This window comes from Lithobates pipiens, unplaced genomic scaffold (genome assembly GCF_037356315.1).
Source record: "Lithobates pipiens isolate NorthernLeopardFrog02 unplaced genomic scaffold, aLitPip1_a1.2 Scaffold_150, whole genome shotgun sequence".
In the NCBI taxonomy this organism is placed as follows: domain Eukaryota; kingdom Metazoa; phylum Chordata; class Amphibia; order Anura; family Ranidae; genus Lithobates; species Lithobates pipiens.
In genome coordinates this window covers 84,844-103,227 of record NW_027507739.1, presented here as the reverse complement: position 1 = coordinate 103,227, position 18,384 = coordinate 84,844, and the positions used below count along the sequence as shown (strand labels likewise).

General features: G+C 50.4%; 1 protein-coding gene across 1 annotated transcript in view; it reads right to left on the bottom strand.

The window, feature by feature from the left end:
• Positions 1-18,384, bottom strand: part of LOC143981405 (cleavage and polyadenylation specificity factor subunit 1-like) — a gene marked incomplete at both ends in the record, with an annotated part of 49,986 nt that overhangs the window by 14,952 nt on the left and 16,650 nt on the right. Inside the window, 10 exon segments of the mRNA XM_077479234.1 lie at positions 10,313-10,397; positions 10,640-10,730; positions 12,749-12,865; positions 14,562-14,714; positions 14,794-14,931; positions 15,025-15,105; positions 17,179-17,385; positions 17,549-17,723; positions 17,807-17,943; positions 18,081-18,259. Of these exon segments, the coding sequence (XP_077335360.1) occupies positions 10,313-10,397; positions 10,640-10,730; positions 12,749-12,865; positions 14,562-14,714; positions 14,794-14,931; positions 15,025-15,105; positions 17,179-17,385; positions 17,549-17,723; positions 17,807-17,943; positions 18,081-18,259 (1,363 nt within the window).

The following is an 18,384-nucleotide window of genomic DNA, read 5'->3' as shown; positions in this document are numbered from 1 at the left end:
AGAAGAATCTGGGGGGGGGGGCTCCATAGTGGAGAAGAATCTGGGGGGGGGGGGGGCTCCATAGTGGAGAAGAATCTGGGGGGGGGGGGGGCTCCATAGTGGAGAAGAATCTGGGAGGGGGGCTCCATAGTGGAGAAGAATCTGGGAGGGGGGCTCCATAGTGGAGAAGAATCTGGGAGGGGGGCTCCATAGTGGAGAAGAATCTGGGAGGGGGGCTCCATAGTGGAGAAGAATCTGGGAGGGGGGCTCCATAGTGGAGAAGAATCTGGGAGGGGGGCTCCATAGTGGAGAAGGATCTGGGGGGGTCCATAGTGGAGAAGGATCTGGGGGGGCTCCATAGTGGAGAAGGATCTGGGGGGGCTCCATAGTGGAGAAGGATCTGGGGGGGGCTCCATAGTGGAGAAGGATCTGGGGGGGGGGCTCCATAGTGGAGAAGGATCTGGGGGGGGGGCTCCATAGTGGAGAAGGATCTGGGGGGGGGCTCCATAGTGGAGAAGGATCTGGGGGGGGGCTCCATAGTGGAGAAGGATCTGGGGGGCTCCATAGTGGAGAAGGATCTGGGGGGCTCCATAGTGGAGAAGGATCTGGGGGGATCCATAGTGGAGAAGAATCTGGGGGGGGGGGGCTCCATAGTGGAGAAGAATCTGGGGGGGGGGGGCTCCATAGTGGAGAAGAATCTGGGGGGGGCTCCATAGTGGAGAAGAATCTGGGGGGGGGGGGCTCCATAGTGGAGAAGAATCTGGGGGGGGGGGGCTCCATAGTGGAGAAGAATCTGGGGGGGGGGCTCCATAGTGGAGAAGAATCTGGGGGGGGCTCCATAGTGGAGAAGAATCTGGGAGGGGGGCTCCATAGTGGAGAAGAATCTGGGAGGGGGGCTCCATAGTGGAGAAGAATCTGGGGGGGCTCCATAGTGGAGAAGAATCTGGGGGGGCTCCATAGTGGAGAAGAATCTGGGGGGCTCCATAGTGGAGAAGGATCTGGGGGGATCCATAGTAGAGAAGGATCTGGGGGGATCCATAGTAGAGAAAGATCTGGGGGGATCCATAGTGGAGAAGGATCTGGGGGGATCCATAGTAGAGAAGGATCTGGGGGGATCCATAGTAGAGAAGGATCTGGGGGGATCCATAGTGGAGAAGGATCTGGGGGGATCCATAGTGGAGAAGGATCTGGGGGGATCCATAGTGGGGAAGGATCTGGGGGGATCCATGGTGGAGAAGGATCTGGGGGGATCCATAGTGGAGACGGATCTGGGGGGATCCATGGTGGAGAAGGATCTGGGGGTTTTGGTAGATCATAAGCTCAATAATAACATGCAATGCTGAGCTGCGGTCTCTTTCCTGTATAAGAGAGGTATGGACTTCAGAGAGAGAGATATCATCTGTACAAATCATTAGTAAGACCTCATCTGGAATATGCCGTTCAGTTTTGGGCTCCAGTTCTTAAAAAGGATATCGGGGAACTGGAGAAAGTGCAGAGAAGGGCAACCAAACTGATAAGAGGCATGGAGGAGCTCAGCTATGAGGAAAGATTAGAGGAACTGAATTTATTCTCTTGATAAGAGGAGATAAGGGGGATATTATCACCATGTATAATATATAAGGGGTCCATATAGGGAACTTGGTGTTGAGTTCTTCACTTTACAGTCATCACAGAGGACAAGGAGGACTCTTTACATCTAGAGGAAAAGAGATTTCATCTCCAAATACGGAAAGGTTTCTTCACAGTAAGAGCTGTGAAAATGTGGAATAGACTCCCTGCAGAGGTGGATCTGGTCGGCTCAGTAGATTGCTAAAAGGTCGGGATTATTTCCTAAGTGTACAGAATATATCTGGGTGACATTTATAGGTAAAGTTGATCCGGGGAAAATCCGATTGCCTCTCGGGGGATCAGGAAGCAATTTTTTCCCCTGCTTTAGCAAATTGGATCATGGCTCTGCTGGGGTTTTTCACCTTTCTCTGGATCAACTGTGGGTATAGAATTGTGTATATGGGATTATATGTTTTTTTTTGTGGTTAAACTGGATGGACTTGTGTCTATTTTCAACCTGACTAACTATGTACCGATCGGATTGAATCCATGCGAAAAAGGATCGTACTTTTAGGAATCGGTTTGAGATCTAGAATGGGTCTGACATCTCCATTTGGATTTGGTACAGTGAAAGGGTTTAAATAAAACCCCAATCCCTGCCCATGCGTGGGAACTACCACGATAACTTTTTGTGACAAAAGTCACTCCAAAGACTTTTTCTCTGGGTCTTTGGGGACATTTGATCTGAAGAAACGAGGAGAGGGGAATTCTTGGAACTCTAGTAACCTAGGGTTATTGTGGAGACCACCCATTTGTCCTGAAAATCCTCCTGCCAGACACTTGAGAACTGTAGCAGACTTCCCTCCACTCGAGTTGAGCGGCGGCGCCCCTTCATAAGGAGGCTTTAGCGTTTTGTCTTGTAGACTTCCTCTGTCCCTGGGGTTGACTCTGAGATTTAACTTTTGAGCCTGACAGAGGCCGTCGTGATTGCCTGGAGGCTGATGCCCCTGGCACTGGAGAAAGCGCCCCTTTAAAGGAGGGACGTTTACTCCCTTTCTTGACTGGTAAAAAGGTGCTTTTCCCACTAGAGATCCTTTGGATAGAATTGTCCAAATCCTCCCCAAACAAACAGTCTTGCACCACGAAAGGGAAACCCAGCCAGAAACTTCTTTACATGGTGATTCAGTTGACCAATTTTTCAACCATAAGATTATACGCATATGTACCAAGCCAAGCGTAAGGCGAGAGGTCTAGAGGATAGAATCTCTGATTGCGCCAACAGCAAAACACAAAGCTGCTGGTAGGTTGGCAAACCCCCCCCCCCCCCCCCCCCCCGGCTTCCTGTTCAGGTAGAAAGAAAACTTTCAGAACGTGTTTAACATGGTTTATCATCAAGTATTGACAAACTCCAACTGCTGCCACTGCAGGCTGAGCCACTGAACCTGCCAAGGAGAAAACGTTTACCAGGAATTCCAATTTTTATCAGTTGGATCCCTGAGCATCTGAGTGTTGTCAACAGGACAAGTCAGACTTTTATTTACGGAGGAAATGGCGGCGGTAATCGCCGGTATACCCCACATCTTAGTAAAGGTTTCCTCCATTAGGATAAAGTGTTGAAAACTTTTTAGGAGGGAAAAAAAAAAAAAAAATGTTTATCTGGGTGATCCCACTCAGAATAAATAAGCTTATTGTCTTGGGGTCCAGAAGTGGCCATTATCCATATCGCTATTTATAAATCTTACAATAATTATATTACGGACTTTATTATACAAATCCTAAGAGACGTACTCTTGTTCGAGTCCCTTTATGACTATGAATATTAGATACTTGGGAATACTACTTTATTATTTATTGTGGATTATTTGTTTATATGCTATATTATGCTGAGAAAACCCTGTCACTACATTATACTGTGTTATGTTACTTTTATTACTATATATTATTTTTTTTTGTTTTGTAACCCTTGTTGTAACTAACTCTGCTAAAAATCTCAATAAAAACATTTGAAAAGAAAAGAATAAATAAGCTTTTCCAGTAAACTATGAACAGGAAAGGCATGTGCAGTTTGAGGAGGCTTCAGTGAACCCAAACAAGAGGAGGGTTCTTTAAACGGACTCAGATACGGGCAACTTAAATGTGGAAGGGAGCAACCCAGCAAGAATTTGCACCAACAACTTCTCATCCTGAGAAGCTGAAGAGGGCCCTTCACTAAATTCCTCAGAAGTGGAATCATCAGTCTCATCCCGGTCTACTGAGGGGGATTCCTCTCCTTTTTCCCAGAATTCCTCTGTTTGAGGGTCCTGGGTGACAGAGGGGGGGCCTAGTGCTTTTTCTTCCACTGAGTGAAGATGCGATTAAGGCCACTAATCTTTCCTCTAAACCCTTTATGGTTGAGGAAAAAAACTCCTGTGTAATGTATACAGGGGCTGAAGTGCCAGAAGCAGTTGCAGCCCCCGACGCCGATGGCTCACCCTGGCCAGCTTCCCCAGGTCCTTCAGGGGGGGGGAAGGTGCTGCAGATGGGGGGTCCTCAGAGCCTGAGGGGGACCCCTTTGAGCCCCTATTTCTATGGGTATTTGTACCTCTTCTGCCCATAGTGCTAAGCAACAAAGGGTAGAGGTACCACAAAAAAAATGCACTGACTGCTGAGCAATGCAGTTCAGCAACTGCCGCTGCTACCAAGACCCAGTTTGGTGCTTAAGTAAATGCTGGGAATGCCTGCGTCCCCCTCACTCCCATGCACCCGTCTGCTCTGTGTCCCTCCATAAGCTGTGTGCGCCTGAAAAAAAGAGTGCACTTTATAGCTTGAGTAGCCAGCGACGTTGGCGTCTAACCACGCCAATGTCGCATTAACGTTCCGCCCCGCCCCTCCTCCAACCATCCCTCCCCCCCTTGCGCTTTTTTCAAACACAAGCAATTCCTGCACGAACCGAGGCTCTGATCTCTTGAGCAAGTATAGAGGGGAGGCTGGGGCGGAGGAGAGAGAGGGGCTGGTGGATGTGAAGCTGCTGTAATGGCGGCAGCGGCGGGTGGTGCAGTATACTACCACTCCCTGCTCAGGCTCACCCCAGCCCCGTAAGCTGTGGTGAGAGAATACCTGAAGGAAACAAAACCCTACCCACATCCTACCTGGAGCATGGCTGGAGGAGAGTACAGCGTGGACACAGACAGACAGATCAGGCATGAAAGGTATGTGCTCTTAACAGCCCCCGGTGGCGACTTTAGGCATAGCATACATTTACTTAAAAGGAGAAACCCACTAGAATTCGAAAAAATTCTTGGAGGAGTCTCCCTTACCTTATCCAGCTGCAGGGTTCTGTGTAACAGACCCAATCTCCACCTCTCGCGGTGGGCTCCGTTTAGAGAAAAACCTTCAGAGACTGTGGCCCCCTTGAATAGAGAGATCTGCAGTTCTGGGCCTGTAAAGCCAGGAATATGGGTGAAAAAAAAAACAATACTGGATCCCGGGGTCCAGTTCTCTAAAAAGAGAAGCGTTACAGGTAAAACATTGTTTCTTTGGACACAAAGCCCGGAAAGCATCCAATCTGGCCTGGAAAAGACACCTTGAATGGATCCGTTTAAATGGCTGACCCCAGTGAGGATATTCCAGCTCAGCACAGCACAGCTTTACCCGTGACCAACACCTAAGACACTGGCAAAAAAATGGAGGTACTCCCAGTAAGGGGAGGGGTTATATAGGGGGGTTGAACTTCCTGTCTAGGTTGTGCCAGTGTCCAATCACCTAGTGATACCCTATATAACCCATCAGTGATTCCCGAGACTCTGTGTCCCGTGATGTACGAGAAAGAAAAGATGATGCTATAGCTTTACAACATATAACAGACCGAAAACTGGAACCATTGTCCTAAGAACAAACCTTCCACCAAAAAACACTGTCCTCCCAACATAGACCCCAACCAAAAACCACTGTCCTCCCAACATAGACCCCAACCAAAAACCACTGTCCTCCCAACATAGACCCCAACCAAAAACCACTGTCCTCCCAACATAGACCCCAACCAAAAACCACCGTCTTCCTAAACACAAACCTTCCATCAAAAAACACTGTCCTCCCGAACACAGGCCAACCATACACGGTCCTCCCGAACACAGGCCAACCATACACGGTCCTCCCGAACACAGGCCAACCATACACGGTCCTCCCGAACACAGGCCAACCATACGCCGTCCTCCCGAACACAGGCCAGCCATACGCCGTCCTCCCGAACACAGGCCAGCCATACGCCGTCCTCCCGAACACAGGCCAGCCATACGCCGTCCTCCCGAACACAGGCCAGCCATACGCCGTCCTCCCGAACACAGGCCAACCATACGCCGTCCTCCCGAACACAGGCCAACCATACGCCGTCCTCCCGAACACAGGCCAACCATACGCCGTCCTCCCGAACACAGGCCAACCATACACTGTCCTCCCAACATAGACCCCAACCAAAAACCACTGTCCTCCCAACATAGACCCCAACCAAAAACCACTGTCCTCCCAACATAGACCCCAACCAAAAACCACTGTCCTCCCAACATAGACCCCAACCAAAAACCACTGTCCTCCCAACATAGACCCCAACCAAAAACCACCGTCTTCCTAAACACAAACCTTCCATCAAAAAACACTGTCCTCCCGAACACAGGCCAACCATACACGGTCCTCCCGAACACAGGCCAACCATACACGGTCCTCCCGAACACAGGCCAACCATACGCCGTCCTCCCGAACACAGGCCAGCCATACGCCGTCCTCCCGAACACAGGCCAGCCATACGCCGTCCTCCCGAACACAGGCCAGCCATACGCCGTCCTCCCGAACACAGGCCAGCCATACGCCGTCCTCCCGAACACAGGCCAGCCATACGCCGTCCTCCCGAACACAGGCCAGCCATACGCCGTCCTCCCGAACACAGGCCAGCCATACGCCGTCCTCCCGAACACAGGCCAGCCATACGCCGTCCTCCCGAACACAGGCCAACCATACGCCGTCCTCCCGAACACAGGCCAACCATACGCCGTCCTCCCGAACACAGGCCAACCATACGCCGTCCTCCCGAACACAGGCCAACCATACGCCGTCCTCCCGAACACAGGCCAACCATACACTGTCCTCCCAACATAGACCCCAACCAAAAACCACTGTCCTCCCGAACACAGGCCAGCCATACGCCGTCCTCCCGAACACAGGCCAGCCATACGCCGTCCTCCCGAACACAGGCCAACCATACGCCGTCCTCCCGAACACAGGCCAACCATACGCCGTCCTCCCGAACACAGGCCAACCATACGCCGTCCTCCCGAACACAGGCCAACCATACGCCGTCCTCCCGAACACAGGCCAACCATACACTGTCCTCCCAACATAGACCCCAACCAAAAACCACTGTCCTCCCGAACACAGGCCAGCCATACGCCGTCCTCCCGAACACAGGCCAACCATACGCCGTCCTCCCGAACACAGGCCAACCATACGCCGTCCTCCCGAACACAGGCCAGCCATACGCCGTCCTCCCGAACACAGGCCACCAATACGCCGTCCTCCCGAACACAGGCCACCAATACGCCGTCCTCCCGAACACAGGCCAGCCATACGCCGTCCTCCCGAACACAGGCCACCAATACGCCGTCCTCCCGAACACAGGCCAGCCATACGCCGTCCTCCCGAACACAGGCCAGCCATACGCCGTCCTCCTGAACACAGGCCACCAATACGCCGTCCTCCCGAACACAGGCCAGCCATACGCCGTCCTCCCGAACACAGGCCAGCCATACGCCGTCCTCCTGAACACAGGCCAGCCATACGCCGTCCTCCCGAACACAGGCCACCAATACGCCGTCCTCCCGAACACAGGCCAGCCATACGCCGTCCTCCCGAACACAGGCCAGCCATACGCCGTCCTCCTGAACACAGGCCAGCCATACGCCGTCCTCCTGAACACAGGCCAGCCATACGCCGTCCTCCTGAACACAGGCCAGCCATACACTGTCCTCCTGAACACAGGCCAACCATACACTGTCCTCCTGAACACAGGCCAACCATACACTGTCCTCCTGAACACAGGCCAACCATACACTGTCCTCCTGAACACAGGCCAACCATACACGGTCCTCCTGAACACAGACCTTCAACCGAAAAACTGTTGTCCTCATTAACACAGACCTTCAATTATAACCCACTGTCCTCTTGAACACAGGCTTAAAACAAAACAAACAACAAAACAAACAACAAAACAAACAAACACACACCACACACACTCCTGGCCACATTACTGCACAAAGACCGTTAATCCAAAACAACTGGCCTTATTACTGAACACAAACCCAGTGAAGGTTGAACCCTCATTACCAAGCACAGACCTTCAACCAAACACCAACCGTCAGCCAAGAACTGCAGGCACCACTCCTGAATATGAACCTTCATTTAGGAACCGCTAGTCTCCCTCCTGAACACAGACCTTCCACCAAACACCACTGGTGTCACTCCCGAAAACCAGACCATTATTGGCCAATAATCTTTGACCTCACTCTTGGATACAAAGGCATAGATAATTTAATGAGGGCACAAGGCAATGCCATTGTAACTGCTCACAGGGGAAGGAGGCCCCCAGTATGAGAGAATATGAACGAGGCCCCCATGAGGGGACATAACCTTCATTGCTGTTTGTTGTGTCTCCTTGTCCTTTGTAGAAGTCCTACTATTGAAATACAGCAGAATTCTCCCAGAGATCCGCAGCGGAGGAGGGCATCTTAGGGACCCAAGGCTGAGGAGGGCATCTTAGGGACCCAAGGCTGAGGAGGGCATCTTAGGGACCCAAGGCTGAGGAGGGCATCTTAGGGACCCAAGGCTGAGGAGGGCATCTTAGGGACCCAAGGCTGAGGAGGGCATCTTAGGGACCCAAGGCTGAGGAGGGCATCTTAGGGACCCAAGGCTGAGGAGGGCATCTTAGGGACCCAAGGCTGAGGAGGGCATCTTAGGGACCCAAGGCTGAGGAGGGCATCTTAGGGACCCAAGGCTGAGGAGGGCATCTTAGGGACCCAAGGCTGAGGAGGGCATCTTAGGGACCCAAGGCTGAGGAGGGCATCTTAGGGACCCAAGGCTGAGGAGGGCATCTTAGGGACCCAAGGCTGAGGAGGGCATCTTAGGGACCCAAGGCTGAGGAGGGCATCTTAGGGACCCAAGGCTGAGGAGGGCATCTTAGGGACCCAAGGCTGAGGAGGGCATCTTAGGGACCCAAGGCTGAGGAGGGCATCTTAGGGACCCAAGGCTGAGGAGGGCATCTTAGGGACCCAAGGCTGAGGAGGGCATCTTAGGGACCCAAGGCTGAGGAGGGCATCTTAGGGACCCAAGGCTGAGGAGGGCATCTTAGGGACCCAAGGCTGAGGAGGGCATCTTAGGGACCCAAGGCTGAGGAGGGCATCTTAGGGACCCAAGGCTGAGGAGGGCATCTTAGGGACCCAAGGCTGAGGAGGGCATCTTAGGGACCCAAGGCTGAGGAGGGCATCTTAGGGACCCAAGGCTGAGGAGGGCATCTTAGGGACCCAAGGCTGAGGAGGGCATCTTAGGGACCCAAGGCTGAGGAGGGCATCTTAGGGACCCAAGGCTGAGGAGGGCATCTTAGGGACCCAAGGCTGAGGAGGGCATCTTAGGGACCCAAGGCTGAGGAGGGCATCTTAGGGACCCAAGGCTGAGGAGGGCATCTTAGGGACCCAAGGCTGAGGAGGGCATCTTAGGGACCCAAGGCTGAGGAGGGCATCTTAGGGACCCAAGGCTGAGGAGGGCATCTTAGGGACCCAAGGCTGAGGAGGGCATCTTAGGGACCCAAGGCTGAGGAGGGCATCTTAGGGACCCAAGGCTGAGGAGGGCATCTTAGGGACCCAAGGCTGAGGAGGGCATCTTAGGGACCCAAGGCTGAGGAGGGCATCTTAGGGACCCAAGGCTGAGGAGGGCATCTTAGGGACCCAAGGCTGAGGAGGGCATCTTAGGGACCCAAGGCTGAGGAGGGCATCTTAGGGACCCAAGGCTGAGGAGGGCATCTTAGGGACCCAAGGCTGAGGAGGGCATCTTAGGGACCCAAGGCTGAGGAGGGCATCTTAGGGACCCAAGGCTGAGGAGGGCATCTTAGGGACCCAAGGCTGAGGAGGGCATCTTAGGGACCCAAGGCTGAGGAGGGCATCTTAGGGACCCAAGGCTGAGGAGGGCATCTTAGGGACCCAAGGCTGAGGAGGGCATCTTAGGGACCCAAGGCTGAGGAGGGCATCTTAGGGACCCAAGGCTGAGGAGGGCATCTTAGGGACCCAAGGCGGAGGAGGGCATCTTAGGGACCCAAGGCTGAGGGCGGCATCTTAGGGACCCAAGGCTGAGGGCGGCATCTTAGGGACCCAAGGCTGAGGGCGGCATCTTAGGGACCCAAGGCTGAGGGCGGCATCTTAGGGACCCAAGGCTGAGGGCGGCATCTTAGGGACCCAAGGCTGAGGGCGGCATCTTAGGGACCCAAGGCTGAGGGCGGCATCTTAGGGACCCAAGGCTGAGGGCGGCATCTTAGGGACCCAAGGCTGAGGGCATCAGAGGTGGAGGGGTTTCAGGGACATTGCCCAAAGGATGAGTTGCCTTTCCTAGTACCAATCTTGCCATAGACAGGGCGTATACCCCCAGTAATAAGAGGGAGACATTCTGGAATTAAGCGCCATTAGCTGAGGAGGATGAAAATGGATTACAGAAAGCTGGTAGACTGGTCCTTATTACTCATCAGCCTGGAAGAGGACAGAACTGGGTACAGTACCTGGTGTTGGGGATGGTCTCCCAGCTGACAGGGGAGATTAGCTGGATGGAAAACGCCTCTTGAACCGGTGACATATAGCGATCGTCTACAAGAACAACAAAAAAAAAGATCCCCTGAGTTGTATAGAAATCACACACAAAACCAAGAAGGCTTTGGGCAACATGAAACAATGATAAAACCACAGGTAAAGGTGTGACCCAGAGAGAAGGCAGGTAAGGTAGGCAACTACAAGGAACACAAGAATAACAAAAAACATGGAATGTTAGACACAAGGACATCACGAGATGGAATATGACAATACAACATGATCCGCCGGGCTCTGCTCACCTCTCTCCATGGTCTCAAACTCCTTCTCCTCTCCAGTCATGCGAGGGATCCGAGTACACGTGTCATCCACACTAGTCACAACTGCATACACCTGGAACAGGACAAGCAATGGCATTCTCCATCACCCAACAGATTATACTATTCTGTATACAACCATTTATTAGGCTCTATTCACACTTCTTAGAGGACTCCAAAATCAGGCGACTTTGGTGCAACTTTTGAGGATTAACATTGAAGTGCGTGGCCCTACAGTCACATGACAGTCAGACCAAAGTAGCGCAAGAACTACTTTTAACCGCTTCAGCCCCGAAAGGATTTACCCCCTTAAATGACCAGGCCATTTTTTGCGATACGGCACTGCGTTCTTTTAACTGACAATTCTGTGGTTGTGCGATGCTGTACCCAAAAAAAGTCCCCCCCCCCCCCCAAATAGAGCTTTTGTTGTCCCACTCTGCGGTTTTTATTTTTTGCGCTATAAAAACAGGAAAAAAAAAAAAAATGTATTATATATATATATATATATATATATATATATATATATATATATATATATATATAAAATCACACACATAAAATTTTACTATATTAAATATCCAAATAAAAAAAACAAAAAAAAACAAAAAAAAAAACACACAAATTTCTTCATCAGTATAGGTCAAAATGTACCGTATTTAATCGGCGCATAACACACACTTTATTCCCCCCTTAAAATCAGGGGAAAATCGTGTTATATGCCGATCCCCACCGATTCCCTGCCGTTTCTGAGCCTCTCGATGGCTTTCAGCTGTTGTCGCAGTCCCGCGTGAGCCCCCGAGTGCTGTCAAAAGCCAGGAGAGCTACGAGTGCCGCCAAGATACACAGGACATCCGCTCTGCATGCCATTTTTAAACAGCAAGGCTACACCAACAAGGCTGCAATGATGGGCATTTAAATGTAATTTTTTTCCTTAAACTTCCCTCCTAAACAAATATATATATATATATATATATATATCTCTCTCAATAAGCATATATTGATAGGTTTGCGCAAAAATGATCACGTCTACAAAATAGGGGATATATTTATGCCATTTTTATTTTTATACTAGCCAGGTCAGCGATCAGTGATTTTTAGCGGGACTGCAACATTGTTGGACAGATTGGTAATTTTTCTGGGCCCATTGACATTTATACAGTGATCAATGCTATACAAATGCACTGATTACTGTATAAATGACACTGGCAGGGAAGGGGTTAACACTAGGGGGGCAATCAAGGGGTTAACCGTGTTCCCCGGGAGGTGATTCTAACTGTGGGGGGAGGGGACTGACAGTACAGAGTGATCGCTGTTCCTGATCACTAGGAACAGCAGATCTCTCTCTACTCGTCTGACAGAACGTGGATCTGTTTGTTTACATTGACCGATCCCCGTTCTGCCTCTGAGGAGTGATCGCAGGTGGGCGACCATGAGCATGGGCTCAGACGACCCGCTATAGCTCTTAAAGGAACCGCCAGACTGCTACAGTTATTTGTGCAATAGAGCCGTATATCAGCAGCGGCTGGTCAGCAAGTGGTTAAGTCGCACATTTATGAATGGTTATCATTGGAAAACATGGGGTACAACTTGTCATGTGACTTTGATCTCCAAATGTGAATGGGGGGTCTTAGTGATCTTATCGGGGGGAGCCCTACCAGGACAGAACAGTTGGGCTCCATTCACACTTCTACGATTCCAAAAGTCAGGCGACTTTGGAGTATAAACTTTGGCTCTGACCGATGATAATGGACAACTGTCACAAGTATAAAACATTTAAGTATAACATTCAGATGCGATTTTTATGCCATTTTTGAGGCTTTACATTGCACTTTGGCCACATGAAAGTCACAACCAAAGTAGTGCAGGAACTCCCTCTCTCTCTCTCTCTCTCTCTTATTCTTTTTAAGTTGCACATATTTGAACAGTTTAGTGTCCAAAGTCCCACAAGTGTGAATGGAGCCTCATCCAAGTAGTGAGGGGTCACAGTGCAGGTCCGGACCTCACACAGCCCTCGGCTATCCTGGAATAATGCAATATCATTTCATACCAGCTCTGTGCCGGGACCTCCCAGATCTCCATCTACCAATGTCTCACCTTGGACTCCACATGATAGGACACGTAGTGCGCCGTGCAGCGAAGCGGGATCTTCCGGACGGGCCAGGGAGCGTCATAGGATAGGTAAGCAGGAAGGACGCTGATCCGCAATTCACCCTGAACAAAAAAACAGCCGCTATAAAAACTCCCTGACTTCATTTCCTGTGCGCTCTTCTAATCCTTCCCCCCGCCCGGTGAATGATACATGGACCTTAGAAGAAATGACTTACAGGCATCTCTTCTTACCTCTCCGATCGCCCAATACATTTCACCAATCACACAATGCCGGTAACTTGAGGGCCCCAGATAAGATATAAAAAGAAAAAAAAAAACAACACTGAATCCCATCTATGTGGGAGGTCCCACTCTTCTGCATTGTCAGCCCAATCACAGGACTACATCTCCCATCATCTCTATGGGTGCCTCTTCCTGCATCCCTAGTCTCCATCCCTATCCTTTCTGTGCTGCTCCCCCTGAGAGGCAGATAGACGAGACCTCACCTCCTCCTCCCCACCAACATCCCTATTCTCCATCCCTATCCTTTCCGTGCTGCTCCTCCTGAGAGGAAGACAGACAGGACCTCACCTCCTCCTCCCCACCATCATCCCTATTCTCCATCCCTATCCTTTCCATGCTGCTCCTCCTGAGAGGAAGACAGAGGGGACCTCAGCTCCTCCTCCCCACCATCATCCCTATTCTCCATCCCTATCCTTTCTGTGCTGCTCCCCCTGAGAGGCAGATAGACAGGACCTCACCTCCTCCTCCCCACCATCATCCCTATTCTCCATCCCTATCCTTTCCATGCTGCTCCTCCTGAGAGGCAGACAGACGGGACCTCACCGCCCCCTCCCCACCATCATCCCTATTCTCCATCCCTATCCTTTCCGTGCTGCTCCTCCTGAGAGGAAGACAGACGGGACCTCACCTCCTCCTCCCCACCAACATCCCTATTCTCCATCCATATCCTTTCCATGCTGCTCCTCCTGAGAGGAAGACAGACTAGACCTCACCGCCTCCTCCCCACCATCATCCCTATTCTCCATCCCTATCCTTTCCATGCTGCTCCTCCTGAGAGGAAGACAGACTAGACCTCACCGCCTCCTCCCCACCATCATCCCTATTCTCCATCCCTATCCTTTCCGTGCTGCTCCTCCTGAGAGGAAGACAGAGGGGACCTCAGCTCCTCCTCCCCACCATCATCCCTATTCTCCATCCCTATCCTTTCTGTGCTGCTCCCCCTGAGAGGCAGATAGACAGGACCTCACCTCCTCCTCCCCACCATCATCCCTATTCTCCATCCCTATCCTTTCCGTGCTGCTCCCCCTGAGAGGCAGATAGACGAGACCTCACCTCCTCCTCCCCACCATCATCCCTATTCTCCATCCCTATCCTTTCCGTGCTGCTCCCCCTGAGAGGCAGATAGACAGGACCTCACCTCCTCCTCCCCACCATCATCCCTATTCTCCATCCCTATCCTTTCCATGCTGCTCCTCCTGAGAGGCAGATAGACAGGACCTCACCGCCTCCTCCCCACCAACATCCCTATTATCCATCCCTATCCTTTCCGTGCTGCTCCCCCTGAGAGGCAGATAGACGAGACCTCACCTCCTCCTCCCCACCATCATCCCTATTATCCATCCCTATCCTTTCCGTGCTGCTCCTCCTGAGAGGAAGACAGACGGGACCTCACCTCCTCCTCCCCACCATCATCCCTATTCTCCATCCCTATCCTTTCCATGCTGCTCCCCCTGAGAGGCAGATAGACGGGACCTCACCGCCTCCTCCCCACCATGCAAAGGAAGGGCTTGCTCACCTGCCGGTTGAAGTAAAGGAAACCTCTGGGGCAGTTGACGTTGTGGAAGGGGGCAAATGATTCAATGGATCCATCGATGGTCATGGGGTGCAGGCGTAGAGCACCGCGGTTGGTGACTAGCAGCCAGTGAGGGGAGGGGCCACATATGAACACCTGAAAAGCAAAAGAAAGAGTGAATGACAGACAAACTTGACCCCTTCAACCGAACACCCACCTCCAAGCAATCACTCACCCCTGAATATCCATAGATGTCCTGAAAAAACCGGAACCGTGCAACACGACCGCGGGCACCATGATCCTCCACCGATCCTTCAGCCTTCTTCTTCGACTGTTTCTGCTTCTTCTCCCTGATATTTATATTATGAGGAACCTGTAGGAGAGGATTGGGGTTCAGGCCTAAAGAGAAGTTCTGCTAGAGAAGGAGATCCATAGACTCATGGCAACAGATTTCATCACTACTCACCTTTTTAAATCGAACTTTCAGATTCCCCTGAGAGTCGTGTGAAAACGCTTCATAGATCAGCAGCTCAGAATCCACCAGGACCTGTCAAGTCACAGCAGAGTTATATAGTGGGGGTCTACACCATACCACTGAAAGGGGGGGGGGGGGCAAACGGGAATACAGGAATGAACATACAGGTTAATGTCACTGATCATTTGGACCATACTGGAGGAAGGGCACAGAGAAAAAGTCATGTGACTATAAGGAGATGGACCAAACCACTGCAGACGGATGTCAGGTTATATAGGAATATAGCCAGATGAATCATATGAATATGACGAAAGGGACCATACCACTGAGACAAAAGTCCGATTATATATAAACAAAGGGAGGTGGACCATACCACCGCAGAGGGAAGTAAAGTTATATATGAATATAAGGAAATGGACTGTACCACTGCAGAGGGAAGTAAAGTTATATATGAATATAAGGAAATGGACTGTACCACTGCAGAGGGAAGTAAAGTTATATATGAATATAAGGAAATGGACTGTACCACTGCAGAAAGAAGTCTAGTTATACATGAATATAGGATAATGAAACATTCCAGTGCAGACAGAAGTCAGATTATATAGAAAAATAGGGAGATGGACCATACCACTACAGAGGGAAGTACATTTATACATGAATATAGGGAGAGGGACCATTCCAGTACAGACAAAAGTCAGATGATTATATAGAAATATAGGGAGATGGACCATACCACTACAGAGGGCAGTAAAGTTATATACGATTATAGGGAGATGAACCATGCCACTGCAGGCAGAAGTCAGATTCTATATAAAATAGGGAGATGGACCATACCACTGCAGAAAGAATTCAAGTTATACATAAATATAGTGAAATGAACCACTCCAGTACAAATAAAAAAGTCAGAATATATAGAAACATAGGGAGATGCGGTTGGTTCATAAGGGGTGCCGCCCCCTAATCTCAATGTGGGGCGCTGGACACAGTTTGACAAGGTTTTTTTTTTGTGAAGATGAAGATGATGATGATGATGATGATGATTAGAGTTGGACGCTCTAAATGGCGCAGAGCACTACACTCCCGAGCCCACCAACTTGTAACATTGGCAAATGAACATTTGCTATGGTCTTCCTGCTTCTCCTCCTGGCCAATCAGGACAGGAAGAGTGTCCCAAGACTGGACTGGCCAGGAGGAGAAGCTGCCCGCAACCTGGGTGGGGTAAGTGCAGGGCTAGCGGGCTGGCGAGCAGGCGGGAGGGGGTTTGTCCCCCCCAAAGAAATTGAGCACCAGCTGCCACTGGGGAGATGGACCATACCAGTGCAGAGGGAAGTGACGTTATATATGAATATAATAGTTAAATGGACCATTCCAGTACAGACAGAAGTTAGATTATATAGAAACATAGGGAGATGGACCATACCACTGCAAAGGGAAGTCAAATGAAATAAAAACAAAGATGGATCGCATCACAGAACAGGGAAGTGATGTTGGGTATGGATATAGGCAGACAGACCATACCACTGCAGAGTACAGAGGGACAAAGATATACATAAATATAAAGAAATGGACCATACCATTGCAGAGGGAAGTCAAGTTATAGAATAGAAGGAAATTAACCATACCACTGCAGACAGAAGTCAGATTATATAGAAATATAGACCATACCACTGCAGAGGGAAGTCAAGTTATGCATGAATATGACGAAAGGGACCATACCAATGCAGACAGGAGTCAGATTATATAGAAAAATAGGGAGATGGACCATACCACTACAGAAGGCAGTAAAGTTATGATTATAGGGTGATGGACCATACCACTGCAGAGGGAAGTCAAGGTATACTTGACTATAGGGAAATGGACTACTCCAATACAGACAGAAGTCAGACTATATTAGAAACATTGGGAGATTGACTATTGTAGTGCAGAGGAAAAAGTTTTATATTAATATAGGGAGATGGACCACACCACCGTAAAAGGGAAGCCAAGTTAAATATAAATATAGTCAGATGGACCATACCACTACAGACAGAAGTCAGGTTATATAGACCATTCCACTGTAGAGGGAAGTCACATTACATATAAATACAGGCAGGTAAAAAGGCGAGGAGACTCACACAGCCAGTGAATACTCAGGTGACATCTTACCAGTAAATAAGGGCGACTTTGTCGGTTTCCCAGCCCCACCAGCAGAACCTCCTTCACCAGGGGAATTTCACTTTGCCGAGTCACTTCTTCTTTTCTGACTTCTCCTTGAGGAATGGGCTGTCCAAAGGAACTATCCACAAGAACTTTCAACCCCACAGGGAAATTCTTGACGAGGAAGACCAGACGCCATTCGGGGACCTGGTAGATCTGGGGCAGAAGGATCTTGGTCAGACTGGACAGCTTAGGATAACGTTGGCTCTAATCTGGACAACTGGAGAATCCAGGAGCCTGCAGTGCACACGGATACTTAGAACTGTTGATTCTCCTCAAAGTATCGCCCAATGACACCATCACCTTCCCAGGATCTCACCTCCATTATGCCATTCTCTCTGACCACCACACACCAGTGTGTTGGCTCAGCCTTATACTGGGAAGAATCACGTTCCGAGTTGGGAATATTGCTCCGACGAGGCTCTTCCTTACTGGGGCTGGACAGGAATCCTGAATCTCCATACAGCATCTCGTCCTCGTCATCTACAGAGCGGCTGACACCATACACAAGATGAATCATTAGTAGACATACTGCAAGTTATCGCACTACTACATGCTCTACCACAGAAAGTCTCACCTGATCTCCTGCAACAGACTGTCTCCTTCAGATACACTCTGGGGGGCGCTGTCTTCCTTCACTGGGGCAGATCTGGTCTCTGTGGTGAACATACCGCTGACGTCACGATAAATGCAGACAGCGATGACCTTCGATAGCTGGACAGAGACCGAATGAAAGGGGAGCTCTATGTTAGGGTGGTACAAAGTGGATGCAGAAGTGGGGAGCTCATTACTGCCCCTCCCCCCCCCCCCAGCAGCAGTTTCTAGCACATGGCCTGGGGACATCTACTCACATAATGTATGGTGGGCTTCTGTAGAGCAAGCCGATGAGATTTGCCTCCATACGTGTCGCTTTTCAGCTGGAACATCGCCAACTGGCCTTCCGCGCTAAGAATGACCACGTAGGGGTCTGCCACGGTACAATGGACAATGGGGGAGCCCAAATCCACCGGGATGAAGTGCAGCTGGGTCACTGGAGACACAAAAACACACGATCAATGGGATACGGGGGAACGAAAAAAATAAATAAAATAAATATTATTAATAAAAACTGAAGGCAGCTACAACCTTACATGAACCCTTTCACTGCGAGAGCCT